The 26,883-nt window shown below is 46.8% G+C and overlaps 2 protein-coding genes across 3 annotated transcripts; one reads left to right on the top strand and one right to left on the bottom strand.

The window, feature by feature from the left end:
- On the bottom strand, nucleotides 1-4,800 carry Znf511 (zinc finger protein 511). Its single transcript, XM_013347939.2, has 7 exons — nucleotides 4,792-4,800; nucleotides 4,066-4,298; nucleotides 3,752-3,825; nucleotides 3,273-3,474; nucleotides 3,052-3,176; nucleotides 1,047-1,163; nucleotides 1-334 (listed from the first exon to the last, which is right to left on the bottom strand). Exons 2-7 carry the CDS (start codon nucleotides 4,216-4,218, stop codon nucleotides 256-258), a joined length of 750 nt encoding a protein of 249 aa, XP_013203393.1. The 5' UTR covers nucleotides 4,219-4,298; nucleotides 4,792-4,800; the 3' UTR covers nucleotides 1-255.
- Nucleotides 4,235-26,868, top strand: Tubgcp2 (tubulin gamma complex associated protein 2). Of its 2 annotated transcripts, none has more exons than XM_005351455.3 (18): nucleotides 4,235-4,325; nucleotides 8,284-8,467; nucleotides 9,953-10,081; nucleotides 10,986-11,162; nucleotides 12,194-12,353; nucleotides 15,432-15,639; nucleotides 15,844-16,043; nucleotides 16,379-16,568; nucleotides 17,245-17,390; nucleotides 18,136-18,316; nucleotides 18,602-18,782; nucleotides 21,655-21,827; nucleotides 22,124-22,252; nucleotides 23,653-23,773; nucleotides 24,109-24,252; nucleotides 24,919-25,047; nucleotides 25,919-26,082; nucleotides 26,700-26,868. In XM_005351455.3, exons 2-18 carry the CDS (start codon nucleotides 8,318-8,320, stop codon nucleotides 26,833-26,835), a joined length of 2,718 nt encoding a protein of 905 aa, XP_005351512.1. In that variant the 5' UTR covers nucleotides 4,235-4,325; nucleotides 8,284-8,317; the 3' UTR covers nucleotides 26,836-26,868. The 2 variants fall into 2 exon arrangements, with proteins under 2 accessions (XP_005351512.1, XP_013203392.1); XM_013347938.2 differs by lacking the exon at nucleotides 4,235-4,325 and adding an exon at nucleotides 4,348-4,424.
- Nucleotides 26,869-26,883: the final 15 nt, after the last annotated feature.

Below are 26,883 nucleotides of genomic sequence, written 5' to 3'. Positions count from 1 at the left end.
ATGTTTAATAGTGACATTCTTCGAGTAGCCCCCACGAAGCAGGTAGGTGGTTTCTCCATCTCATTCCTTCAGTGTGTCCTGGTTATTTCTGGAATCTGCAGATTCTGGGTTTCAACACACTGGCTGCTTCATGTGATCACGTATGAAAATAAAGAGGTGGCAAGGGTCCAGCTCAGGGCAGCTATCCAGAAGCAAGAGAAAGGCCCTGGCACACCATTCCCTGAAAGTCTGTCTGGCTTTTCTTGCCAGGATCCATCAGTGCTGTTTGTTTCTTTTTTTAGTGCTTTTAAATCCTCTGGCTGCACCTTGGCCAAAACAGACAGTGGAGGGTATTCTGAAAGAGAAAAACGGTCATATCAAACAAAGGCATTATCTCTAACAACACACAGTTTCTCTGTACTTCCTTCACATTTGTATTCTGGAATGTTCTCCTTTTGCTCTGTGGAACACTCAGGAAATGGAGTCTGCCCTCTTGGGCCCTAGGATCAGCCCCTGGTCTCAGGCTTACTTCCTGTGGGATACCTTCCTGATACCAATGTGCATTTGCTTAAAAGAACTTAGCCAGCAAGGTCGGCTCCTGCTGAGGCCCCTATGGCATTGGTTTCCTGTTATCTCCATTTCTGAAACCTAATCACCACGGGCTGGCAGGGTACTCACAGGCCAAGGCCCAAACTATGGAAGATGGCTGCTGAGAGGCAACTGAGGGACACACATGTCCATCATCCTACCAGTTTGGATTCTGGGGCCACCCCGCCACCCACTACTGTTCAAAAACTTCCTCCAAATAACAGTTGAAGTTGATGTGCGTGTAATTTGTAAAAGATAGTCTGCCAGGCAGACACGGGAGAAGGTCCTTTCCACCCAGCAGAGACGACAGTGAAGGGGTGGTGGGGCCTGCACGTGGGGCTCCAGGGTCCAAAGCACAGGAAAGGAAGGTAACTAGAACCTTCAGGTTGTCATCTGCCATGAAGCCCATCTTTCTGCCCAGTGTCACCCACTCTCAAGTCTAGGGTCATTAACACACACAGAAGGATGTACACACTGACCTGTGACTGTAGGTCCGCCTGCAGGGAGGTGGGGCAGCAGGTTCAGAGATTTCCATGGCGTCACTGTCATCTTTCAGGGCTCTGGCTGGTGGCTCTGCTGCAGCTGGCATGGCTGGGCTGTAGAGGAAAAGCAGTGAGCAGCACCTGTACCTGGTTCCCTAGTACTAAAGTTGCAAGGAAGACACTATTTATTATTTTCCCTGCAATTCTTTTTGTAAACTATTTTGGCACATTTTAAGGTTACAATTAAATTTTCAAATTATTGGAAAAAGAATGTTTTATGGCATGGTCACTGGTCATGCATTCATATAACTAAGTCTGATAATTTATAAATTTAAAAATAATGATTCTTCATCCCTCCCCTTTTTAAAGACAGCTGGGGCCAGGTGCAGTAGTGTATTCTTTAATCCCAGCACTGGGTAGGGACAGATGGGTAATCTCTGTGAGCTCTAGAGGCTACTCAGGTCTACAAAGTGAGTTCCAGGTGAGCCAGAGCTACAGCGTATACATAGTGAGACACCTGCACCCCCCCACCCCAGGCCCAAAAGAAAAGAAAAAAGACAGCTGACCAGGAACTTGTTATGCAGACCAGGCTGCCCTCAAATGCAGAGATCTGCCTGCCTCTGCTTCCCAAGTTCTGGGATTAGAGACATGAACCACCATGCTCAGTCCCTACTAGTAACTTTAAGATTTTTTATTTTTGTATTTTTCTCTTCAGTGCAACATATGTGTGGATGTCTAGGGGCCAGAAGAGGGCACTGGATCCCTTGGAGCTGAAATTACAAGCAGCTGCAAGCCATCTGATATGGGTATTGTGGACAGAACTCTACTACTGAGCTGCATTCCCAGTCCCCAGATGTCTTTCCACAAGGAAGAGAGTTACTAAATGAACTCGATAACGTGGATTCTTGCCCCTGCTATCCATAAGCTAATCCAGCACGACAGACGCAGAGGAATGACGAGGGCTCAGATTCGCATGGGGCATTCCACAAGGCAATAGGCTCTCAAGTTATTTTACACAGAAAGGTACGCTATTTGAACAAAACAGACTTCAACTCACGAAGTTTTTATTTATTTATTATGTGTGCTTATGTGTGTGGTGCATGTGTGTGTGTGTGTGTGTGTGTGTGTGTAGGACAGAGGCCAACCTCAGGTGTCATTCCTCAGCAGCCGTTTACCTTATTTTTTTTTGAGACTGGGTTTCTCACTGGGACCTGGAGCTCACGGATTAGGCTAGGCTAGCTGGCCTAACCCCAGAGACCTCTGTCTCCACTTCCCTGGTGCTAGCATTATATGTGTACACCACCATGCTTGTCTTTTTTTAGGTGACAGGGAAAGAACCTCAAGCTTACGCACTTCACCGAATGAGCTGTCTCCCCATGCCCAAGCTATGTAATGATGGTGAGAGTTCACTGAAAGGGCCCTCCCACCCCCACCCTGCCTTATAGGGTTTCTCTGTAGCTTTGGAGCTAGACCAAGCTGGCCTTGAACTCAGAGATCCGCCTACCCCTGCCTTCGGAGTGCACCACCACCACCTGACTCAAAAAGAATCATGTTTTAAAGGAAGCAAAGAAGCATTACACTAAGAGTTATTCCGGGAGTTTACTTTCCCCAGAGTAGTGTAAACAGTCATGGCAACAGGCAGCTTTGTGGATAAGTTTTTAAAAGTCAGCAGAGAGAAAAACAAAATGAAAACAAAACAAAACTAGGAGTTCCATGGGAGAAGTGTGAAGAGTGCATGCACTGGGACAGTCCCCAAATGCCCTTGTTGGTAGATTCAGAGGGGCACGCAGGGCACAGACCAGCACAAGCACCCGCTAGTACCACTCCCTCTGCTCCCAGCCAGGAATTGCCCTCCTGTCTTCACCGTCATATAACCCAAGCATAATACCTCACTGCGCTCAGAGTTCCAGCTCCCTGTGTATGAAAACGAAGTCAAATTTAACTACAGTGTCTGTTCCCTGGCTCAAGACTGAGGACAGTCACAACTGGTTCCCTCACGTACCCTCTGTTTGTCTTGGGCTTATCAAATCGGAAATCCGCAGGGTACAAGTGGAGCCTCACCATGTGATCCTTCCGGTCTTGGCTGGTCTTGAACTTCTCTGGGCAGCCTTCCACCAAGCACTGGTACTACAAAAGACAAGGTGGCACCTCCACTCTCACCTTGCTACAATGGTTCCGATCCCAGGAACCATTGTAGCCACGCTGAGTGTAGCCAACACCCACCATGTCTTGTCTCTGGGCCAGGATCTGGAACAGAGAGTCGTGCCATTCCAGGATGTGTACATCCAACAAATGCCCAGAGGGGAAGGCCCGGCTGCAGAGGGAGCAGGTGTTTCCATGTAGCATGTGATAGTGGTGCTGGTAGTCCTCTAGCGCAGCGAACACTTGGCAGCAGCCAGCCACCTGACAGGTGAACTCGGGCACCCTGGGAAAGGAGGCATGTCACTTGGAAGGATGCCCCCACCCCAGGCAGGAATTCCAGGGGGATTTGAGCTTCCTGTGCCACCCCAAGCCTTACTAATAGAGTAGGGGAGGGAGGACCCAGCCAAGCCATGCGTGAGTGTGGGCAGGGTGGCGCTAAGACAATAGTACTCAGGGTGTCAGCTGGGAGGGGTCCGAAACCTAGCCTGTACGCGGACGGGAGAGGAGGAACCAGGGTAGCACTAGCAAGCAGAGAAAAGCCTCGAAGCCAAGCTGCTCACATGGACTTCTCCGGCGTCTCGGACACTTGCGTGAGCATGTCCTGCAAGTAGAGGTGCCGCTGCACGTCCCCATCCTACAGAAGACAGGCGCCAAGAACCATGGGTGGACCTCGGACCCGAAGCCCCGCCCTACAGCTTTGAACCACGCCCCAACCTATAGAGTTGCATCCAGCCCCTAAGCCCTGCCCACAGGTCCTACCCACACAGACAAGCTCCGCCCATCCTAGCCCCCGCCCACAGCCACAGTCCCGCCCCCTCGGCCCCGCCCTGTGTGTCGGAGGCTCAGGAAACCTTCCGCCCAGGTTTTCACGCACCTCAAAGAATTCGTGATCCCGCGGGAAGTGCACGGGTCGCGGTGTGAACCGGAAGGGCGCAGCCCCAGCTGCAGGGTTCCGCTCCACAGGCAGCGGTTCGGCCGCCCCGGGCGCCCCGGCTAGGCGGGAATATAGCGAAGGGGGAAGCAACATCTCCACTGTTGCCGCAGCCCTTCGGCCACCGTCGGCGGGGCGGGGACGGACGTGACGTTTATTATCTTCCTGTGGCAACCCTGCGGGGCGGAACGCGGCGCGGGGAGGTGAGTGAGGGCTGGGTCTAGGTTGTGGCGGGAACCGGTCGGGGCGGGGCTGGAGCCGCACGCCGGGACCGGGTCCGCGAACCGGACTAGCCTGCAGTGGTAAGAGTCTGATTCTCTTGGGCGTCCACCGCCGACAGTTCCTACTGCTTGCCCGGGCCTGCCCCACAGCTCCACGGCGCGACAGTCTCTGGCTGTTTCTGTCCCTTCCAGGCGTCCCGCTGGAGGAGGCAGCGGCCGTGGGAATTTCACGGTTAATGTGACCCCTCTCTCCTGATAGCCCTGTGGTGACTACGGAACTGACTTGCCTGTCTTCTGGAGTGAAGGAGTCAGCCCCCCGCCCCCCTTCAGTAGAGACAAACGAGGGAAGAAACCCTAACCTAAATAAAAAGGCTATTGAGATGTGCAGCTGACACGTTCGGGGCTTTAACTTTCCTCCTTTCCTAAAATACGGCAGAGCAGGGCTTACCTGTTAGAAGGTGTTATCATGGAAGAAGATAGAGAAGCTTAAACGCTCCAAGCTTTCTCAGCCGGCCTGCCTGCCTTCGTTGTCTCCTTCCCTCCCTCCCTCTCTCTCTCTCTCTCTCTCTCTCTCTCTCTCTCTCTCTCTCTCTCTCTCTCTCTCTCTCTCTCTCTCTCTCTTGTTTTTGTTTTTTTTTTTTTTTTTTTTTTTTTTTTGAGACAGGGTTTCTCTGTGTAACAACCCTGGCTGTCTTGGAACTCATTTTGTAGATCAAATTGGCCTTGAACTACAGAGATCGCCCACCTCTGCCTCTGCCTTCTGATCGCTGGGATATTAAAAAGTCTGCCACCACACCCAGCCAGCCTGCTTTCTCATACACTTCAGGAGCACCTGCTCAAAGGGTGGCGCCACCCACAGTGATCTGGGCCCTCTCCCATTAGTCATTAGTCAGTCAAAGAAATGCCCCACAGGCTTGCTTACAGGCCAGTCTGGTGGTGGAGACAGTTCCTCAGTTGAGATTTTGTCTTCCTAGATATGTCTTGGTTTGTGTCAAGTTGGCAAAAAACCCGACCAGCACAGACAGGCTGGTTTGTACTATTATCCAGGAGCCTCTAGTGGTCCTCAACCTTCCTAATGCCTGCGACCCTTTAATACAGTTCCTCGTGTTATGGTGACCCCCTCACCATAAAATTATTTCATTGCTCTTTGTAACTTTTGCTACTGTTATAAATATCTGGTACGCAGGAGGTCTGATCTGTGGCCCCTGTGAAAGGACTGTGGGGTCTCGACCCACAGGTCGAGAATCGCTGCTCGAGATTCCCGTTTTCACGCCTCTTCTACCCCCACCCCAAGCCCATTTTTGTCATTGTCCACTGAAAGAATGCACCTGCCTTGCTCATAATTGGTTGCGCCAGACTTTGCTAAGTAAGTTGTGTTCAGTCCAGTGCATGTGTGGTGACTGAGAGCGGTAGGAACCAAGGAGGGTGAGACGGTCCAGCGGGCTGTTAAGGGTTAATCAGACTTCTCTACAGTTGTATCTTTCAACTGTGACCTTGTCTTCCTGTATGTAAGGATGTCAATTTTTTTGAGGTTCCTGTCTGTGTCCCTTGCCCACTAACTGCCAAGAGTTTAGCTATGTCTCCTAGGTCATATCTAAAGCCTTAAAGGAAACTACCGTTTAGAGATGAGAGAAGCCTTTATTTTTTTCTGGAATTACGTATAAATCACGAAGCACGGCAGGCTCCTTGTATTAATATATAAGAGGTGGGGATATCTGAGGATTTACACGTTTACTTGGATAGGGTATTAAACAAGTATCTGTGTAGACGATCTTTCCATGTGAGTAGCTCTGCCCTCTGGGTCTGATGGTCAGGGCTGTGTGTTGACGGCTCACACCTTTGTTGTCCTCTAGCATGTTGCTAGCATGTTTCCCTTCAGGCCTGGGAAACCACACGGTACTGCTGAATTTGGAGAGAGCGTATGTGGGGGAAGTTTGGGGTTTTGCGTTCTGCTTGCCGGGTAGCTTAAAGCAACTCTTTTGAGACCTACGAATATTTAAAAAAAAAAATTCCTTGAACGTTTTATTTTTAGTTTCGTATGTATGGGTATTTTGTCTGCATTTTTATCTGTGCACCATGTGCGTGCAGTGCCAGTGTCAGATCTCCTGGAATAGAATTACAGATGGTTTTGAACTACCATGTGGGAGTTGGGAACTGAACCTAGGTCCACTGCAGGAGCAGCCAGATGCTCTTAACTGCTGAACTGTGTATCTAGTCCTAAGGGACCTGCCATTTAAAATACTGTCAGTGTCTTAGTATCTCTCTAAAACCAAACAATGTCCACGTTACTTAGTAAGCATAACCAGTTTGCAGATAACAGCAAACATGTTGAGACAGCATTTGTTTTATTTAATCTCCATAGCAACTCTGGTTACTCCCTCTTCTCGTGAGAAGCAAGCAAGAGGCTAGCTAGCATTTTGTCACATCTTATTTTAGTCCTTAGAGACACCTGTTTTGACCATCGGTGGAGGTTGATAAACTAAGAAACTGCTTTCTATTACACGGGTTTACAGTGTGAAACTCTCAAGGTAAAGATCCAAGATGGCACTGTTTATACATTGGCATACTGTGGGAGTGTGTGCTGAGTGCCCTTGGCACTGTTTAACTCAAGGCTTGTCTCAGTTGGAGATGTTAGCATAGCAGTTCTTAACTTCTGAGTTACAACACCTTTGAGAATTTACAAGAATGCTCAGAAAGTTCACAGGTCTGAATAGGAAAGTCTCATCTCCAAGCATAACTTCACTAATGTTTGTCGATCTCAAATTAAGAATCCTATAAAAGTTTATTACCATGTTCCTATAATATCATCAAGTTTATTAGGCTTAATTTTGAATCTGTAGCTAGTGTCTGTTTTCCTTAATGCTCTTTCTTAGTGCTTCTGATACTGACTAGCTCAGCCATCGGTAGAAGAGTGGAAGACCCCATGTTGTCAGCTATTGGTACCAGGATATTGGTACATCTGTTACCACTAGGACATTATATACAGTCTCCACATGGTCAGCTACTTTCCCCTGGAATGATGGGATAGATGGGATGAAGTCACCAGCTCTTTCCTAACCAGTGGAAATTCACATGCCGTCTTCTGCTGTTGCGCTGTGACATCGGATACAGTTCTGTTTGATTTTGAGACAAGTTTTTGCTGTGCATTCCAGACTAGCTTTGACTGTGATCTTTCTGCCTCCCCTCTCAAGTTCTGGGGTTACAGCCTCCGAAGTCGTTTTGATCTCCACCACTTTGGCCAATGTCTCTACCCTAATACTGCTGGTCCTAGAACATCAGGAAAGCTAGAATATGTGGAAATCTTACCTACCTAAAATATCTTTGTATGTTGCCAGGCCTGGGCCAGAAAAGGAAACATTGAAGGCTTTAGAGTGCAAAAAAGGATGCCAGACTTAAACCTTACAGTTTAGGGTTTAAGAACTGGGTATGCCCTCATGAGTGGGAAGTTTTAATACATCAGGACAGAGACAGTAACATAGGCCTGTGCAAGCGCCTCAAAGGGCAGGATCTTTGTGTCTGCCCAGCCAGGGCCTGAAAAACTGAGACAAAACAACAGATCTGCCTCCTGCAGGCAGGCCCATGGTCACATGAGGATGGCTGGACCAGGAAATGAGGACAGGCTTGTGGGCCCATTTCTGTGAGTTACCCTGGACAGCTGGCTCCTTTAATGATGGTGTGAGCTGGAAAACAACTGGAGGCTCTGTCAATAGGGGCATGACACAGGTGAATGCAGTGACAATGGCTGGCAGATTTCAGTAGCATTTTGATAGGTCAGACTGTTAGGGACAGAGAGAAGCTCATGATTGACATAATCTTGGCAATGATTTTAATGTCAAAAGCTTGAATCAGTCAAAAGACCTTTTAGGTTTTAATTTTGGAAACCAAAGTAGCTAATCTTGTTTAGGTTTCAATTTTATGAACAGCCTCTTTCTGCCTTCAGGAGAATATTGCTATGTTGGTGTCTCAGATAAACTATGAGTGAATTTCGGATTCACCGTGATGTCAATGAACTGCTCAGTCTGCTGCGCATCCATGGTGGGGGCGGGGCTGAGGTCTACATTGACCTGCTGCAGAAGAACCGGACACCATATGTTACAACCACAGTCTCTGCCCACAGTGCCAAGGTGAGTACCTGTTCCTGATACAGTACCACAGCAGTGGGGGCCTGAAGGTGCAGCCATGGGTGTGGACACTCAGCCTAGGGCCATGGGGATGGGCTGTCCCTGGTAGCCACAGCATGGCTAGTACTGGGCCAACAGCACCTGGTGGATGCTTCCTTTGAACCTGGCATTCACTGTGCTCTGCTGGTCCTCAGGTTCCTGGCAATAGCTCCTGTTATTTTATCCCGTTATATAAATGAATCAGCGGTGTCCAGAGAGAGACTGAACTCGCACTTACACAGCCCTCCTCTGTTCTGAGGAGGAGACCTAATATATGTAAAAACTACTGGGTGGGAAAAGGAAAGCTACTGGTATTAATCACGTTGAAATTTCTTTCAGTTTTTTTGTTTGTTTGTTTGTCTTTTCTTTTTATCTCTCTTTCTTTGTGTAGCCTTTGCTGATCTGAAACTCACTGTGTAGGTAGTACAACGGGCTGGCCTTGAACTCAGATCTGTCTGGGATTAAAGGGGTGTACCACACCACACCTGGCTCAATTATTTCTTTTTTTTTTTTAAATACTTATTTATTTATTATGTATACAATATTCTGTCTGCAAGCCAGAAGAGGGCACCAGACCTCATTACAGATGGTTGTGAGCCACCATGTGGTTGCTGGGAATTGAACTCAGGACCTTTGGAAGAGCATTTGGAAATGTAACCACTGAGCCATCTCTCCAGCCCAATTATTTCTTTTTTAAAGAATTCATAATTTAATAATGCATCTTTAATAAAAGATACCTTTGAATTTGAAATCTACTATGTTTTTAAACCTAAAAACATAGACACTAGAGAGCTGGTTCAGTGGTTAAGAACACTTGCAGCTCTTGCAGAGGACCTGATTCAGTTTCCATTTCCCCACATGGTGGCTCATAACCATCTGTAACTCCAGTTCCAGAGGCTTCAATGCCCTTTCTGACTCTGTGGACACTGCATGCACATGGTGCAGAAATGTACATGTAAGCAAAACATTCAGACACATAATAAAGTAAATCTTTTAAAAGTTAAAATAAAATAAAGTAGACTTTGTGAAGCTTCACTTATTTAACCAGTGTAATGAAGGCATCGGTACAGGCAGATGGATTGAGCAGAGCATGGCTCAGGAAACACACACTCATTTGGTTTGTTGCCCGATCGTTAAACATTGCTGAGTGAAACGTCCCTAAATTGGTACAGGCAGTAAGTTCAAGAGGCAGCAAGTGTCAGAGAATGCATGAGCTTGAAGGAGAGTTGTGAGTGCTCCTAGGCCGTGGAGCAGAAGACAGGAGAAATCATAAAAGAAGGGTAGCTGGATTTGGTGGACAATTGACATTAATTTCCTGTTTATTTCAGAGATGTGATTGTTTAGCTCACCTAATTCGGCTGTTGTTTATTTGTGTTTCCTTTTTTAAGATTTTTTTTTTAAATATTTGATTTGTTACTGTCATTAATTTACTTCTGCTTGTGATTTGAGGTTAAAATTGCAGAATTTTCTCGTACTCCTGAGGACTTTTTAAAGAAGTATGATGAACTGAAGTCTAAAAATACAAGGAACCTTGACCCGCTGGTGTACCTGTTATCAAAGCTCACAGAAGACAAAGAGGTGAGCTACCTGCCTCATCTGCATCACCACACCTGCTTTGGGGACATTGGAAACACTCCCCCCCCAGTGTCTCCACAGAGTCCTCAAGGAGCTTGGGGTGCAGGTTAAGCCTCTCCTGCACATCCTGTCCCTGCTGTTACTGACTGGCACTGTACCTCATGATGGCAACACTTTGAAGGCATGTGTTTGGTGAAATGTTAGTCTCTCCATACTGAAAGAATACCTGTAAAATTAAAGGGAAGTGGATGTATTAGCTCATGGCTTCAGTCCCCATTATTTTTGGGCCCAAGTTGAGGCAGAATAGAGAGTAGCCTGGTAGAGAGGTGACAGAGCTGCTGGCAACTGGAAAGCAGAAAGAGATGGACCAACAGGCATGAAGAGTTGTTTGTGTTATCACTGAGTTAATCCACTGATAAGGTTAGAGTCTTCATGAACCAACTCTTTCAATAACATCACCAGCTGGGGACCAAGCCTTTAACATGTGAACCTTTGGGGAAGACATTTTATATCCAAACTATAGCAGTGAATCATAATAACGCAGGATGAGCCAAGACCAGGAAACATGGATGTAGTAGCATGAAGTGTGCATATTTGCTTTTCTCTGATGCTGTGCTGTATGTGTCATGTGTCAGTCTGGAGCCAGAGAGTAGTGTGTAGAGCCCGGCTCTCCATCCATGCACAGGTGAATACCAGGCAGGAGGACAGACAGGGAAAGTGGTACTGCAGCCTGGGTGCTGTAAGTAGAATGTAGTAGAACATTTGTCCATTGGAGGTAAAATTATGGATTGACTGTCAAAGAAGACTGTAGGCTTTCTGTCCCCTGTTGCTTTGGTGATGTGACAGGTGGTAGAACACAGTGAGCTTTTGTGGCCTGGTGTAACTGGATGGTTTTATGTGTTTGTAGACACTGCAGTATTTACAACAAAATGCAAAGGAAAGAGCTGAGCTCGCAGCTAATGCTGCCACCAGCAGCAGCACCAGCTTCAGCATTCCTGTTGCTGCCTCTAAGATGTCCACACAGGAGCTAGAAGAGCTGAGGAACCAGTTTGGGGGTGTGGCCACAGGCTCCACACTGCAGCAGGTACCGTATCTACCGTCGTCCACAGGGTGCTAGCTGTGCAGATATTTCTATTCCTAGTAAAGAAAAATAATCTGCCATAAGTGAGGCTAAGGCTGATTGTGCTCTACAGTCATAATTCTGACCTGTAAGAATAAACAGTGCAGTGAGGGTCTGACCACGTCCACCTGCCGTGCAGCCGAGCCAGCGCCAGTCTTGATTCCTACCGGAATTTGTGACAGTTTCTAACACAATAGCACTTTTTAAATTACCAGTTATTTCCTCTAAGTTATGTTCTCCCATTGTAATTGCTGCTGCTTGGATTTATCCTGCCTCACACTGGCCTTTTTGTGAGTTTCGAGAGTCATAGCCACCACATGCCTGAATTTGAGACCCTCAGACAGACCCCTCTTCACAGCCCCAGCTCTGTATAGTGCCCCAGCCTCTCCACTGTTTGCTGAGCACAGAGGACACTGCAAAACCTTTTAGGTATATCCCTGTACCATAGCACTCATACCTTTCACGTTGTGTGACCTACAAGTATGCAGAGCTAAGTCGGTGCTTCAAAAGTTGCCAAGCATTGTTAGCCTCTGGTTGTAGTCTCCCCAAAAGGCCAGTGCTCTGTGCATGGCCTAGAATCTAGCCATTGTGATGGACTTTCTCCATATGGCAAGGATGTATGCCAGTTGCTAATTCCTGTCTTATTTCAGTAAGTGGCATTAGATCTAGTCACTGCTAAGAAAATTGATTTTGGCTCTTCCTGCTTTGTGTCCTGATCTGACACAGCTCTGAGGTAAAATGCAGACATTCCTCCATGGCCCCCATGGTTCTCATAGCTGGTGCCCTGGTGCCTGTGGGCTCCTTACTGGACAGAGGAACCTTCAGAGGGCCTGGCTCTCTTGTTCGCCTTTTTTAAGTAAGATCAAATGTCCTATGTGCTGAAACGATGGGCTTTTTCTATGCAAAAGATGTGTTAATTTCTGTAGATATCTTAGTTTTGTTTGCACTATGGTATATTTTTGTTTTTGTTTTTTTTTTTTAAATGTCCTTACTAGTCTCTGGAACTTACAAGAAAGATGCTGCGAGACAAACAGAACAAAAAAAATTCAGGCCAGCCCCTTCCGGTCTTCCCAGCATGGGTATATGAGAGGCCAACACTGGCTGGAGATTTCCTGATTGGTTCGGGCTTAAGCTCAGACACGGCTTTGCCTATAGGTATGTGATGGATTTCTTCCTGACACATGAGAACTTCTCCCTGCTTGCATGTGCTTCGGCAGGCTGGGGAACTATGGGTGTCATGCTGAAGCCCAGAGGACTTGAAGTGGTTGTTGTGCGTTCCTCCTGCCAGACCTTTGGGACAGTCCGAAGCTGGTCTCCCAGGCTGTGCACAGATGAACAGACCAGGAGCACACAGTTTTCTGAAGAGATTTGTGATTACTACAGAGTCCATCAAATATTAGTATTGTGTTTACAAAGGCCTTAGAAGTTGTGTCTACTTGACAGCACGCTGTTTCAGGGCAGGTTCTTGGCATCTGAGATGTGTGTGATGCATGCTATGGGCTGCATGCAATCCACAGTGTTTTTTCAGATCATAGGAAATTTTGTATATTCGTATGATGGCAGCCCCAGTTCAGGAGGAACATGGAGTGGTGTGCCTTGCCACAGCTCATGAGTTCTGGGTAGTGTCGGTGTGTTGGTGCAGAGGTCTACTGTCACCTTTAGAAATACCTTACAGGACTGTTAGACAAATTGAATGTTTTTCCTGTCCCTAAGCAGACATATTCTGCTACAAGTTAATGGGAAGGTAGAGACAGCTGGCTTTATGTCATGGACTTCTTGTTTGCAGTGTTGGTATTTACCTAATTGTCACCTGTCCCATTACCTGGTAGAGGTAACTGCTCTCCTGTCTATACACGGACCGTGTGGCCAGCATAGTCATTGTCCTTGGTGGAGCCTCAACCTTAGACCTTCTCTTTCTGCAGCCTGAGGGTGTAATTGGTGTTCTGCATACTGTGTGTCCTTAGGACTCGTTCCTATGGGATTCCACTCTCTTCAGTAATGCAATACTTAGCATCATGAATCAACATTTCTCCAATGGTCCCAGCTCTGTGCCCTTCCAGCTGCTCTTTCCAGTAAGCTCCCCTGTCTTCTCACATTGCCTCTGCTCCTTGACATTTAGTCCTTGACCCACCTCCATTATCTCCCCTTTCCAAGTGGCTAGGTAAACTTTGTCACCTATTGCCATTCTGCTACTGTACCTGCCACCCCCCCAGTGGCTTACTCATACCTAGAACTGTTGAACATTGAAATTCAGTAAGTTTGACTAAGCAACTAGTTTTCTGTTTTATTACTTTAATCCAAGTAGCTATGGCATTATGCAGGGCCATGAATCTGACAACTCATCTTCCTCCCCTTTCTGTAGTTCCTGTACTTCCTGTAAACATAGCTAGAGCTATGCAAGTGCAAGCTTTCAGTGCAAGGCCTGAGTCTTGGGTCAGCCGGTCCAGTGACAACTCTAGTGCCCGCCCCCCCAGAAACCCTGACAGTTTGTCCAGGCTGGCCCCTTCTGGCTCTTGAGCTCCATTTTTCACTCAGGCCCCACATACCAGCCAAGTTTGCTATCTCAGGGTGTTTACACATTGTGTTCCCCAGCTCCTTCAGAGCTCAGCCTGAAGATCTGGTAATACTTGCCTATCTTGCTTTGTCCTTCCTTGGTTAGGAGTGGGACTTTGTGCTCATTTCCCTTTCAGTGCTGGGACCCGGTCTTATTTAAAACTACAGGTCTTGTGCGTGCCACCATAGTCTCCATGAGTTCATGTGTGCATCGGTTCTGCTGTGTCTTGAAGACATTGTTTAATTGGCTTCTTTTTATTAGTGATGATCTCTTTAGAAACCATGCCTACCTTAGCTCCAGTCTTACATGGGCTTTTCTGAATAGTCTTTATGCTTTGCATTTTATTTTATTTTAGGCTCCCAATTCTCACTGTAAAACCAATCTAAAAGAAGTCTGGGGGCTAAAAGGAGAGATGGCTCAAAGGTTAAGAACACTGACTGCTCTTCCACAGGTCCTGAGTTCCAGGACCACATGATGGCTCACAACAATCTATAATGAGATCTGGTGCCCTCTTCTGGCATTCAGGCAGAACACTATATAATAAATAAACAAACAAATAAGTCTTTTTTTAAAAAAAAAAGTTGGGGGGGCTGGAATAAAAATGTCATAGCCTAAAGGAATGAGTGCCTCAAAGTTACCTACCAGGATTAATTAATTAGTCTATTACTTTTAGACTCAGACTCAGAAATTTTCAGGGCACAAATAGTATGAAGATAAATTCTTGGCTAAAATGTAGCACAAGTGGCCTCAAGTCTGTGTTCCTATCTGACAGCTGAGAAGCCTGCCTTTCACTCTCTATTCCTAATGTATTCTGGTCATTGCTGCTCACAGGACTTGCCCATTTGCTGGGGAATATTATTTTAAGATGTGTTGCTTTTGTTTATGCTGCATTTTTTTTTTAACTCTGTGAAGCTGTAATTCTTTGCCTCTCTAAAACTCCTGATGGTCCTAATAAAGAGGCTGAGTGGCCAATAGCAAGGCAGGAACAAGGATAGGCGAGGCTGGCAGGCAGAGAGGCTAAATAGAAGAAACACGGAGGAGGAGGAGCAAGAGAACAAGAAGGGGAGGACAGGGGGGCCAGCCACCCATTGCTTAAATTCTAGGCTCCTCCAGCCTGCATATCTAAACATTTCCACTTCCCACAAACTAATCCAAAGCCTATGAACCACTTGGCCAGGTTTAACAGAACTTGTTCATACCAACTTTCTGTATTGTTACTTTTGCTGTGACCAAAATAACGCAGAGGACAACTTAAAATTGGAAGGGTTTTGGCAGGGCTTGGGGAGAAGAGGCCCACAATTGCAGAGATTTTAGCTAATGTCCTTTGGTCTGTTGATTGTGGGCCCTCAGATGAGGTACCACATCAGGAGTGTGTGGTGGAAAAGCTGTTCATTTTGTGGACAGGAAGCAGATAGGAAAGAGCTGGGGATCCTGTATAACCTTCAAAGGTATACCTCCAGTGTCCTACTTCTATAATTCCTGTGTCCTGAGGTTTCTGCACCTACCAGTAGAGCTACCAACTAGGGATCAAACATTCAACACAACCTGTGTAATATGTTCATATTCAAACCATATCAGGGAATTGCTTCCACTTTCCATCCATCTGTGTACAAGAGGTTACAGAGAAGATGGTAAGTAAGGTTATGGAGCTAAAGTCTAGTGTTGCCTCTGCCTTGCAGGTACACTGCCCTTGGCCTCCCAGGAATCAGCAGTGGTGGAAGATCTGCTCTATGTGCTTGTGGGTGTGGATGGCAGGTACATCACTGCTCAGCCCTTGGCTGGGAGGCAAAACCGTACCTTCCTTGTGGACCCCAACCTGGACCTGTCCATCCGGGAGCTGGTAAACAGAATCCTCCCTGTGGCTGCCAGCTACTCTACAGTAACCAGGTGGGTCCTTAATAAATTTTGAAGAGCCTGTGAGTCACCAATCCCTAACTCGACTCAGTTTAACTCTTACTGCCACAGATTCCCATTGGTTATAAGTACTGGAGTGAGTAATTTGCTTCTTGGATAAGAATGGGATTTGGAATGGGCTCAACTTTTTTTGGAAATTTAGCCCTTCCCCAGGTGTCTCATGTATCTTTGCTGTAGGTTCATTGAGGAGAAATCTTCATTCGAATATGGGCAGGTGAACCATGCCTTGGCTGCTGCTATGAGGACCCTGGTAAAGGAATACTTGATCCTGGTCACACAACTGGAACAGCTGCACAGGCAGGGCCTCCTGTCACTGCAGAAGCTCTGGTTCTACATCCAGCCAGCCATGCGGACCATCGACATCCTTGCCTCTCTTGGTGCGGACTGCTGGTGTAGGGGCTGTAGGTGGATGGCTCCCTAAGGCAGCACATGCCAGGCCATTCTGGTATCAGGGTGGTGGGCAAAGCACTTGTCATGTCTTGTTTTCATGAACTATAGAAGGAAGGTGCCAGAGTATTTTTCTTTATTCTTGTTTTTTGAGTCAGGGTCTCATTATGATGTGTGCCATCACATCAGGCCTGGAAGCTTTTCTTGATAGGCTTCGTTAGCATCTGAAGCTTTAGCATCTGAGCATGGTGTCTTGGGAGGGATCCTGCCTGCCTGCTAGGGGTGCATAGACACCTGGTAGTGAGCCACCCCTTTCTACCCACAGCCACCTCAGTGGATAAAGGCGAGTGTGTGGGCGGATTGACGCTGAGCCTTCTCCATGATAGGAGCTTCAACTACACAGGGGACAGCCAGGCGCAAGAACTGTGCCTGTATCTGACCAAGGCGGCCAGTGCACCCTACTTTGAGATCCTGGAGAAGTGGATCTACAGGGGCATTATTCATGACCCATACAGGTAGGCCTATAGGTGCCGGACACCTTTCACCTGGAGTCTCCACTGCGATAACCTCTGAGAAGGGACATGCCAGATGCAAGTCCTCAATACAGCAGTCAGCTAGGAGCTGAGGGAGTGTGTCACTCACTCAACTGCCTTTCAGTGGCTTCATCCTGTTGAGTGAGGAACATTGGGGTCTAAATCTGGAGCCCATGTCCTTACCTCCATGTAGTTGTGTGTGCTACCTCAGCATGGTACCTTTGACCATGTAAATAAATGACTAGTTCATAGAGAGCTCTGTTCTCCTGTACTGGGGATAAACCCAGGCCTTGCATGTGCTCTATCACAGAGTGGGCCTAGTGTTTCTTTACTGAGGGTCCAAATTATAGAATCTGGTGTGGTGAGCCTAGTAAGCATTGCAGTTTCCATCTGACTACAGAGAAATGGGTCTTAAAACTCTATGGGAAGGGTCTGATTCTGTTGGTGATGGACCCAGTACAAGTCATTCTGTGTCCATCCTTTGACCATAATGGAAAAGTAGGGAAGAAGCCACCTAGCTCTGCCTCAAAGTAGACACCTGCTCCCAAGTGAGGCTACAATTACTCAGTGGTTGTGCAGGTGTTTCTAGAAGCATGTGACCACCTCGAGGTTGGCCAGGCTTGCCCTCTAGTGTCCTGAGAGACTGTGTGACTTGCAGTGAGTTCATGGTGGAGGAACACGAACTGCAGAAGGAGAAGATCCAAGAGGACTACAATGACAAGTACTGGGACCAGCGCTACACTGTGCTGCCACAGCAGATCCCATCCTTCCTGCAGAAGGTAGCAGGCAAGATCCTCAGCACAGGTAACTACTGGGCTCTCTCACCAAGGAGGTCAGTGGCCTCTTCACAGCCTTCCAGCCTCTCTGCCTCTGGAGGTGATGTAACTGGGAATGACCTATTAGTCTGAACTGTTGTTAGCTACTGGTAGTTCTTTTTTTTTTTTTTTTTTTTTTTTTTGGTTTTTCGAGACAGGGTTTCTCTGTGGCTTTGGAGCCTGTCCTGGAACTAGCTCTTGTAGACCAGGCTGGTCTCGAACTCACAGAGATCCGCCTGCCTCTGCCTCCCGAGTGCTGGGATTAAAGGCGTGCGCCACCATCGCCCGGCTTACTGGTAGTTCTTAACTCTTCATAACCTCTAAACGTCCATTCTATAGCAAGAAAAGCCATGAGGAACCCACACCTCCCAGGCCAACTGTATCCTTTAGTTTCATTGCACAGGTTAAGCCTGATGTAGGTATTAGGCGAGTGTTTGGGGCCTTGGCATGTATGCTCTGCTTTGAGAGCTTAGCAGCATCAGAAAGGGCTAGGAGATGATTCAGCAACCTAGCTCTCAAGGCTTTTTCAAAATCCTTCCCATGAAGTACAGTCCTGAGGAGCCATTGCAGGTCACTACTGCACAATCTTTTCAGGGGAAGGAAGCAAATTGTACTTCATGTTTAGCCCACTACCTCATGTTAGATTTGTGTCATAAAGCTCCAACTTGAGATACAACATGTACAGAGATAATGAATCCACCTTCCTCTTTTCATTTATTTATTTATTTTTTCAGGAAAATATCTAAATGTGGTCAGAGAATGTGGTCATGATGTCACCTGTCCCGTAGCCAAGGAGATCATCTACACACTCAAAGAGCGAGCATACGTGGAACAGATTGAGAAGGCATTCAACTATGCCAGCAAGGTGCTGCTGGACTTCCTCATGGAGGAGAAGGAGCTGGTGGCCCACCTGAGGTTAGACTTTACTTCATATCCATGTGACTGAGAGTAGAATGTCCTTCTTAGCAACTTTTTTTTTTTTGTCTCTGCACAGGCTCTCTGCCTCCCTAGTGTGAGGTGCCAGGGTCTTAGTTCTTTATACTGTCCAAGCCAACGAGTCTCTCAGCTCCTTGCTGTCTGCCTCTCCCCTGCCATGTCCGAGCAGTAGCTCCATGTCCCATGGAGAACTGCCAAGCCTCTACCTTACATGTTGAAGGTTGGGTTCAAACACCCCATCCCCACCCCTGTCCCCCGGCACAGGTCCATCAAACGCTACTTCCTGATGGACCAGGGGGACTTCTTTGTGCATTTCATGGACCTTACTGAGGAGGAGCTCAGGAAGCCAGTAGAGGACATCACACCCACACGCCTAGAGGCTCTGTTGGAGCTGGCCCTGCGAATGAGCACTGCTAACACTGACCCCTTCAAAGATGACCTCAAGGTGAGTGCAGTGTTAGTCACGGCACATGGCTTCTGAGACATTAGAGTGAGCACATAACAGGGCCCAGGCAAGGTGTCCCATCTTGTGTTTGTCCTCACTTCCCAGAACACTAGCTTGTAAGCACTTTGTTTGGCTCTGTGTCTGCTCTCACAAGGGACGCTGGTATGTGCTTTTCTTGTGGGTTTGGTCTGCACCTGTGCCAGATTAGGTTCTCCTCACCTCACAGAGTGTATGGAGATATATGCTGCTTCTCTATGTTCTTAGGTGTGGTGAGTGCACCGGTGAGTTACTTGAGTTCTGTCACTGGGCTTTTTCTGGAAGATTCTGCATCAAGGCTCCATCTCATGCAGGTCAAGGTCTTTCCTAACATCTACTTCTAGAGTTCATCCTGGACATCTGTATGTTTCTGTCGCCATCAACAGGGTGTGCGTTTGCTGCCATGCAGTGCAGAGAACTATTGTGGTCCTGAAAGCTGGCAGTAAGAACTCTACTTCCATCTCTCTGACTCCAGTGGTTTGTGTCTTCTGTTCTCCCTCACATAACTGAAAGCTTCTCAGTTCATTGATGTTTTTAAGAACTCAGTCTTGGTTTTATTGCTTTTCTCCCTTTCTATTCTTTGTTTCTATTAACTTGTTTCTGTTAGTGTTGGGCTTAGTTTCTGTTCCTTTTTTTTTTTTTTGAGTTTTGAAGTTAGGCTATTTTAACATGCTTTGTTTTCATTTGTTTCAAGAGAATCTGTAATTTCCTCATGATTTCTTCTTTAGTGGTTTGTTTTGTTCAATTTCCACTAATTGGTACATTTTCAGGGTTTTCTCCTGTTACTTAGGATTTTTTGTTTTTTAAATTTTGTTTATTTTACTATAAATGTGTGGGTATTTTGCCCGCATGTGTATCTTTGCACCATATGCGTGCAATGCCTGTGGAGGGCAGAAGAGAGCATCCAATCCCCTGGAACTGGAGTTACAGGCAGTTGTGAGCCACCATGTGGGTGCTGGGAATTAAACCTGGGTCCTCTGAAAGAGCAGCCAGTGCTCTTAACCATTGAGCCATATTTCCAGCACTGTTACTTAGTTTTAACTTCAGCTACCATGCTTGTAGAGTGTGCTCTGTGTAGCATCAGTTGTAAAGTGTCCTGGGATTCCACATGGGTTCTTCTCTGCTGTGCAGGTCGTGGATGGTTCTTAGTGCTGTCCATGTGGCTTCCATATATTACTGAAAGTGGGCCTGAGTCTCCAGTTTTCTCCTAGGACTTCATTTTTCCTTGCAGTTCTGCTCTTCTTCACTTCATATATTTCTGGATTTCTTGTTAGGTACAGGAGTAATTTTATAGGGTACATTTCTAGTGACAGTCTGTGGCCTGATCATCCAGGTGGACCACACAAGAGCCATCTCAGGTGCTGGCTATGGGGCAGATGAGTCATGACTGCTCACTCAATGTCCCCATCTGTGTTACTTTGACAAGCAGGATTAGAGTGGTTTACATTTTCATGACTGTTAGGAGATGGTGAGCATTTGATTTGTTCATGAGCTGTTTGTGTTTTTCCCTCCTTTATTCTTTGTGCTTTGTTTTTTCTAGTCTTTCATATTCTGTGTCTTTCATGTTTTACAGGAGCCCTTGTCACACTGGCATGTGGTTGGCTCTTGATAAGTATTTTAGTAATTAATGTTGTAGACAGTACTGTTTGTCTATAATAAGTTTTGTCATATATCTCACCTAGTATGCTTCATCTTCACAGGTAAAGTAAAAAGTCTTCACTCCTAAGATTTATTCAGTTTCCCCTATGGTTTCTCATTTATAACAGCAACAGAAGAAACATTTAAAATGCTGTTTTAGGACTGGAGAGATGATTCTGTGGTTCGGAGTTATCTTAGGCTTCTAGTGCTATGATAAGCACCATGAGTTAAGCAGCTGCGGGAATGGGTTTATTTCAGCTTCAGTTCTACATCATACTCCATCACTGATGGAAGTCAGAACAGCAACTCAAACAGGGAGGACCCTGGAGGCAGGAGCTGGTGAACAGACCATAGAGGAGTGCTTCTTGCTGTCTTGCATCTCATTGCTTGCTCAGCCTGCTTTCTTATAAAATCCAGGACCACCTGCCCAGGGTGGCATCCACCCACATTGGGTTGGGTAATCCCACATCAATCACTAATACAATCTACTACAGACCTGCCTATGGGCCAATTAATAAGTATCTTCATAATTGAGATTCCCTTTTTTCAAATGACTCTTGTTTGTATCGATTTGACATAAAACTAGCCAAAACACAAAAGTGTTTACTGTTTTTGCAGAGAACCTGGGTTTGGTTCCCAGCACTCACACTGGGCAGCCTGTATCTTTAGTTCCAGTGGATCTGATGCCCTCTTCCTACCTTCACAGGCACCAAATGTTCACATATTATATATACATATATAGATACATACATAAACACATACACACATAATATAAACATGAGTCCTTATGTAAGTAAGCGCCCTGTGTTTTCCATTTTGATAGAAGGTGTTTTGGTTTAATTTTTCTTGTGCGGTGCTATAGAAAGACCTAGGATCTCACACATGCCATTGTACTACATATATCCCAACCTAACATTGTATTTTGGAGACAAGGTCTCTACATAGCCCTGGCTGTCTTGGACTTTACTCTGTAGACCAGGCTGGCGTTCAGTTCACATAGATCTATCTGTCTCTGCCTCCCGAGTGCTGGCATTAAAGATGTGGGTCTTTGTTCTGGCTCTAAACCTAACTTATTAATTAAGGGTTATCAGTGGGTGGTTAGCTTCTAATAGTATTTAAGGAACTTGCTTGCTTTTCCAACTCCATTCAGGGCTAAGACAATTTTCATACATCATTTTTTTTTTCTTTTTCCCCCAAGATTGACCTGATGCCTCATGACCTCATCACTCAGCTTTTGCGGGTTCTGGCCATTGAGACCAAGCAGGAGAAGGCAATGACTCATGTTGACCCCACGGAGCTCACACTGAGTGGTCTGGAGGCCTTCTCCTTTGACTACGTTGTCAAGTGGCCCCTGTCACTGATCATCAATAGGTGAGGCCTACGTGACCCAGGCCACATATGGTCAAGCCAAGTGCTTGCCACTGAGCTCTACCCTAACCTGACTTTTTAGTTAAGGCTTTCCAGTTGGTGTTTAACCTCTTGGAGTATTTAAGAAACTTAGTTGCTTTTTCAGCTCAGTGCAGGTGTATGGGTAGGAGTCAGAACTGCCTGTTTGGACAGCCTCATGCTACAGGATGCTGGGTTGCTCTTGTCTGTTGGTGCCATCCTGCAGATAGTCAGGAGCACAGGCTGCCTTGCCGAGGTTCCTGACATGTCCCTCTTTGCAGGAAGGCACTCACCCGCTACCAGATGCTCTTCCGACACATGTTCTACTGTAAGCATGTGGAGAGGCAGCTCTGCAGTGTCTGGATCAGCAACAAGACCGCCAAGCAGTACGCGCTGCACTCAGCAAAGTGGTGTGTCCTATTTTGCCCTCCCTGTCATTCTAAGAGCATTGTTTGAAAGTCACTTGTAGCTTTTCTGTTTTCATAATTCCCTACTAACCACACACTCACTGTCATCCTCATAGAGCTGACTTCCAGGCTCGGTCTGTATCACACAAGCCCTTCTCTATAGTCCCTCTTCTTCAGTACACGGAGCAATAAGTGCTGGGAAGTGCTCTGGTAATCTTTTGTACTCTAGTGTGTGGAACCAGCTGATGTTCAAAGGAAAGGCTGAGGGTAAAATTTCAAGAATTTGCCTCAGGATGATAGGCAATGGTGGCACACACCTTTAGTGCCAGCCCTCAGGAGGCAGAGCAGGCAATCTCTGAGTTCGAGGCTAGCCTGGTCTACAGAGTGAGTTCCAGGACAGCCAGGGCTACATGGAAAAACCCTGTCTCAAAGAAAACAAAGAATTTACCTCAAAGAGCTGGAGCAGTGACTTGGGTTAAGAGCATGTAGTGCTCTTGCAGAGGACCAGAGTTCTGTTCCCAGTGCCACACTGAAAAGCTCATTAGTACATGGAACTCCAGCTCCAAGGGATGATCATTTTCTGGCATCTGGGCATTTGCACTTACATGAGGATACCACATACATTACACATATATACATAATTAAAAAGAAATCTGAAAAAAAATTGTCCTGGTAAAACACAAGCATGTGGAGCCAGCCATGGTCGTAGTTCTTGGTATTAGCACCTACCTGATGTCTTAGCTCCTTTTCTACTGCTGTGATCAAACACTATGACCAAAGCAGTGTATAAAAAAAAAAAGAGTCTATTTTGGGCTTATAGTTCCAGAGGGATAAGAGCCCACTACTGCTATGGTGGAGAGCATGGCAGCAAGCAGGCAGAAATGGCAGCTGGAACAACAGCTAAGCACTCACAGCTTGAATTGAAAGCAGGAGGCAGTGAGAGATCTCAAATGGTGCTAGCCTTTTGAAACCTCAAAGACCACCACCAGTAACAAGGTTTGTCCAACAAGGCTGCCTCCCCAGACAGCCACCAACTGGGAACATGCCATCCAAACCTCCACACCTGTACTGAGTAACTTAGTTAGCTACAGATCCTGCCCTGCCTCTCCGTGGTGTGGCTAGTTGGCACACTCTTTCAGGATGCAGGGGAATAAGAGTTGTGCTGAGTAAGATATTTACTTGACACCCTGATGAAGCCAGAAGTGAGTGTCCTCAGACTTAAGCATTGAGGCACCTTCCTTGTTAATGTCCTTTGTCCCTGAGTCTGAACCATCATCATATGAGAGCTAGGATCACTCACGAGAGTCTGCTCTGCAGTGGAGTTGGGGCAGGAGCCATCACTGTATTGCGCGTAGTTGTGATGATTCTGCATCACATCCTCAGTAACTTGTTTCCACACTCAGGTTTGCTGGTGCTTTCACTTTGCGGCAGCGAATGCTCAACTTTGTCCAGAATATTCAGTACTACATGATGTTTGAAGTGATGGAACCAACCTGGCACATCCTTGAGAAAAACCTGAAATCTGTGAGTTTCTGCTCTGCAGAAATACATGTAGCATCTAAAAGGCTCTTTCCCAGCCAGAGCGCATTTCATAGCACCGGCATATGCTAGCCGGTGTCATGGTGGCCACAGAAATGTCCACAGCCTCACATCTGCCTACTTCCTTCTCATGTACAGACAGGGCTTCCGTCCAACATGGTACATGAAAGAGGAGACAGAAAAAGACGGGGTAGCGACATAGTCTCTAAGAGATGACAGGCCTGTAGAGACAACGGAAATGTACAGGCAGTAGAGTACCAAACAGAACTGAAAGCCACGTGCACAGTAACTTCAGGGAAGTCTCAGGCCTTTGTTTGCAGGCTTCCAACATTGACGACGTGCTTGGCCACCACACAAGTTTCCTTGACAACTGCCTGAAGGAGTGCATGCTGACCAACCCTGAGCTGCTGAAGGTTTTCTCCAAGCTTATGTCTGTGTGTGTCATGTTCACCAACTGTATGCAGGTGAGGACAAGGAGGCAACATGGGAATGTTTAATGTCCAGGTTATTGCTGCATGCCACTCTGTCCTACAGCTTCTCCCCTTCAGAGCTCCTGGTCTTTGTGGCCAGTCCGTCCCATTCTGGCAGGGAAGCTATTTAGGGGCCCTGCCTTATTTCTTATAGTATCTCTGGTACTGGTCTCTGTCTTAGGCCTCTTCTGAATGCTTTTGCATTCATTTGTCAAAACTTAGTATTAAAGTTGTCACAAGCACTTGTCCAAAATAATGCAGAAAATATCAGGTGACAAAAGGGCAACCCAAGGTCTCTGGGCTGGAGGATGCTGGGAGCCAAGTGGTCTTCAGGCAGCACTTTGGAGCAGATAGGAGGTAGGAGATATAGGTGGTGATAGGTTATAGAGGAGACAGGGCTGTGAAACTCATTCCTTGGGTGTTTAGACACCATGATAATTCCCATATAGGAAAACATGAAACAACTATGATTTTATGAAAATCAGTTGATAACCATTGAGAAATGTAGCCTTGCAAATGCTGAGAACTAACATCCTGTCTACAGCTTTGTGTTCCTGTGTCTCTGGGTTGGGTACTGTGTTCCTGTAAGTACTTGCTGTCTTGTTATGGGTATGCTGTGTCTGGAACTAATCATAACCTTTCCTCATGACCTACCCTTAGAAATTTACACAGAGCATGAAGCTGGACAGTGAGCTGGGCCGGCTGACACTAGAGCAGGGTAGTGCACAGGGGCCACCCACAGAGACTGAGCGGACTGAGGAGCGCCCCCGCAAGGAGCCTACCAGGAAGGTACGTGACCTTGGGGCTTGTCAAGAAAGACCCTCTTTCTAGTCAGCTGTGGCAGTGTTGGCATTTTTAACTCTTTCCTGGTTGTCACCCATGTGATGGGGAAAAAAATGGGTCCTGCAATTAGGTTCAAAACACAGCCATTAGAGTCTTTCCACTGAGCCTCCAGACATCTGGTCTCCAGAGTGTGGCCAAGTCATCTATACAGCAGTATTGTGTGGAGTGGGCCTGAATGCCCTAGAGCACAGAGCTTTGCTTGGCTGCATTTGGTGCTTAGTGCTTATCCCTGTTGATGCAGATGACCTATGCAGCCTTCAGGATTCATGGCCACGAGTTGGTAATTGGGAGATGGTCTGGGAGCATGTGAGGGTCAGAAGCCAAGGACAAAAGGAGATAAGGTCTATCCTCCTTGCTTCATAGTGTACAGGAGGAAAGCACACCAGTGCTGAAATCAGACCTGTAGAGAGCATATAGTACCCATTGTTGGTTCTCCATGCTGTGAGCCTGGAGAATCCCCAGTGTGCCTGTTGCCCTAAGTATTTCTCCATTTGCTGTGTTCTGATACCCCAGTTTCCCATCTTGTGTAATAATGGGAACATCACAGCTTCTTTCATTAACAACATTTGGAGAGTAGAGGCAGGAGGATCAAGCATTCAAGGTGAGTTCCAGGCCAACCTGGACAACATGAGACGAAGTGGTGGCACACGCTGAAATTCCTACTCTCGAATCACAAGCCAGCCTGAGCTATGGTAACAACAGTCTGTCTCAAAACTAAGAAAAGAAACACAGAAAGGGAAGAACATCCTTGTAGCTAGCAGAGAGGCTAAGCGTCTACCTGGTAACTGATACTGAGCTCCCTGGGGTTTGTCTCCAGCACCTGTCCGAGCATGTGGATACTCCTCAGCTGGCCTCTGGGTTCGAGGCCACCATCAATAACTTTGACAAAAACTTTTCTGCCCATCTTCTTGATTTGCTGGACCGACTAAGCGTCTACAGCACCAGTAACTATGAACATGGCATGGCCAGCGTCATCTCCAGGTAAGAAACACCCTTCCTGACTTTGAAGCCTATCCCTGTCATCTGCTTTCACTGTAGCCCTTGCTCCCCGTATCCCTAGCAGCAGGCGTCCTAATCTGGGCAAAGGTGGAAGATGGAAGAGGTGCCAGCTGTGAATACTCTGGTGAAGGGGTGTCTGCTTATCACTGGGATAGGAAAAGGGCTCTGACTTCAACCAGGAACTGGGTACCATCCCTGAATTACCCTTTGAAAAGTGCTAGTTTGTACATTGGAATCATCTGGTACATTGTGCCGTCCTACAATGCCCTAGTTTCAAGGGTTCCTAGAACCGAAAGTCACTGTCAGGCTTCCCAAGCCTGGGGCACCCTCAGAATTCCATTGTCAGAAGATACTATGTGATAGGAACCCTCCCCCATGGTGTTCAATAAAGCCCACCTGTATTGAGACCTGCAAGAGTATCTGTTCACTGGCAGGTGGAGCATGCTCTTCCCTCTACCTGGAAGAGGTTCCTAGTTGTGTCTGTTACTCACCTTTACATGATTGGGAGAAGTGGGGTTGCCACATGTGTATCTTCTCAGCTTGGGCTGGACTCTGCCCTATCCTGGAGTTTCCCTGACCCTCCTTTCCCTCCTCTAAAGGCTGGATTTCAATGGTTTCTATGCCGAACGCCTGGAACGTCTGTCTGCAGAGAGGAGTCAGAAGGCTGCTCCCCAAGTGCCTATCCCAAGGGGGCCCCCAGCATCAACACCCAGAGTGGCCATCCCTGCACAATGAGCTCCCTTTTTAAATACCATCTTTTTGAACGTGGTCGTTGGTGTTATT

The sequence above is a fragment of the Microtus ochrogaster genome, chromosome 8, assembly GCF_000317375.1.
Source record: "Microtus ochrogaster isolate Prairie Vole_2 chromosome 8, MicOch1.0, whole genome shotgun sequence".
NCBI classification, from domain to species: domain Eukaryota; kingdom Metazoa; phylum Chordata; class Mammalia; order Rodentia; family Cricetidae; genus Microtus; species Microtus ochrogaster.
This window is presented reverse-complemented; position numbering and strand designations above follow the sequence as displayed.

What these genes read in the sequence shown, in the direction of transcription:
- Znf511 (XM_013347939.2), bottom strand. Translation starts at nt 4,218, where the DNA reads ATGTTGCTTCCCCCTTCGCTATATTCCCGCCTAGCCGGGGCGCCCGGG. An exon ending in GAGACGCCGGAGAAGTCCAT is followed by an intron (nt 3,475 to 3,751) that starts GTGAGCAGCTTG and finishes CTCCTTTCCCAG; the next exon opens with GGTGCCCGAGTTCACCTGTC. An exon ending in TGGCCCAGAGACAAGACATG is followed by an intron (nt 3,177 to 3,272) that starts GTGGGTGTTGGC and finishes TGTCTTTTGTAG; the next exon opens with TACCAGTGCTTGGTGGAAGG.
- Tubgcp2 (XM_005351455.3), top strand. Translation starts at nt 8,318, where the DNA reads ATGAGTGAATTTCGGATTCACCGTGATGTCAATGAACTGCTCAGTCTG. An exon ending in CAGGCTCCACACTGCAGCAG is followed by an intron (nt 11,163 to 12,193) that starts GTACCGTATCTA and finishes TGTCCTTACTAG; the next exon opens with TCTCTGGAACTTACAAGAAA. An exon ending in AGGCAAGATCCTCAGCACAG is followed by an intron (nt 17,391 to 18,135) that starts GTAACTACTGGG and finishes TTATTTTTTCAG; the next exon opens with GAAAATATCTAAATGTGGTC.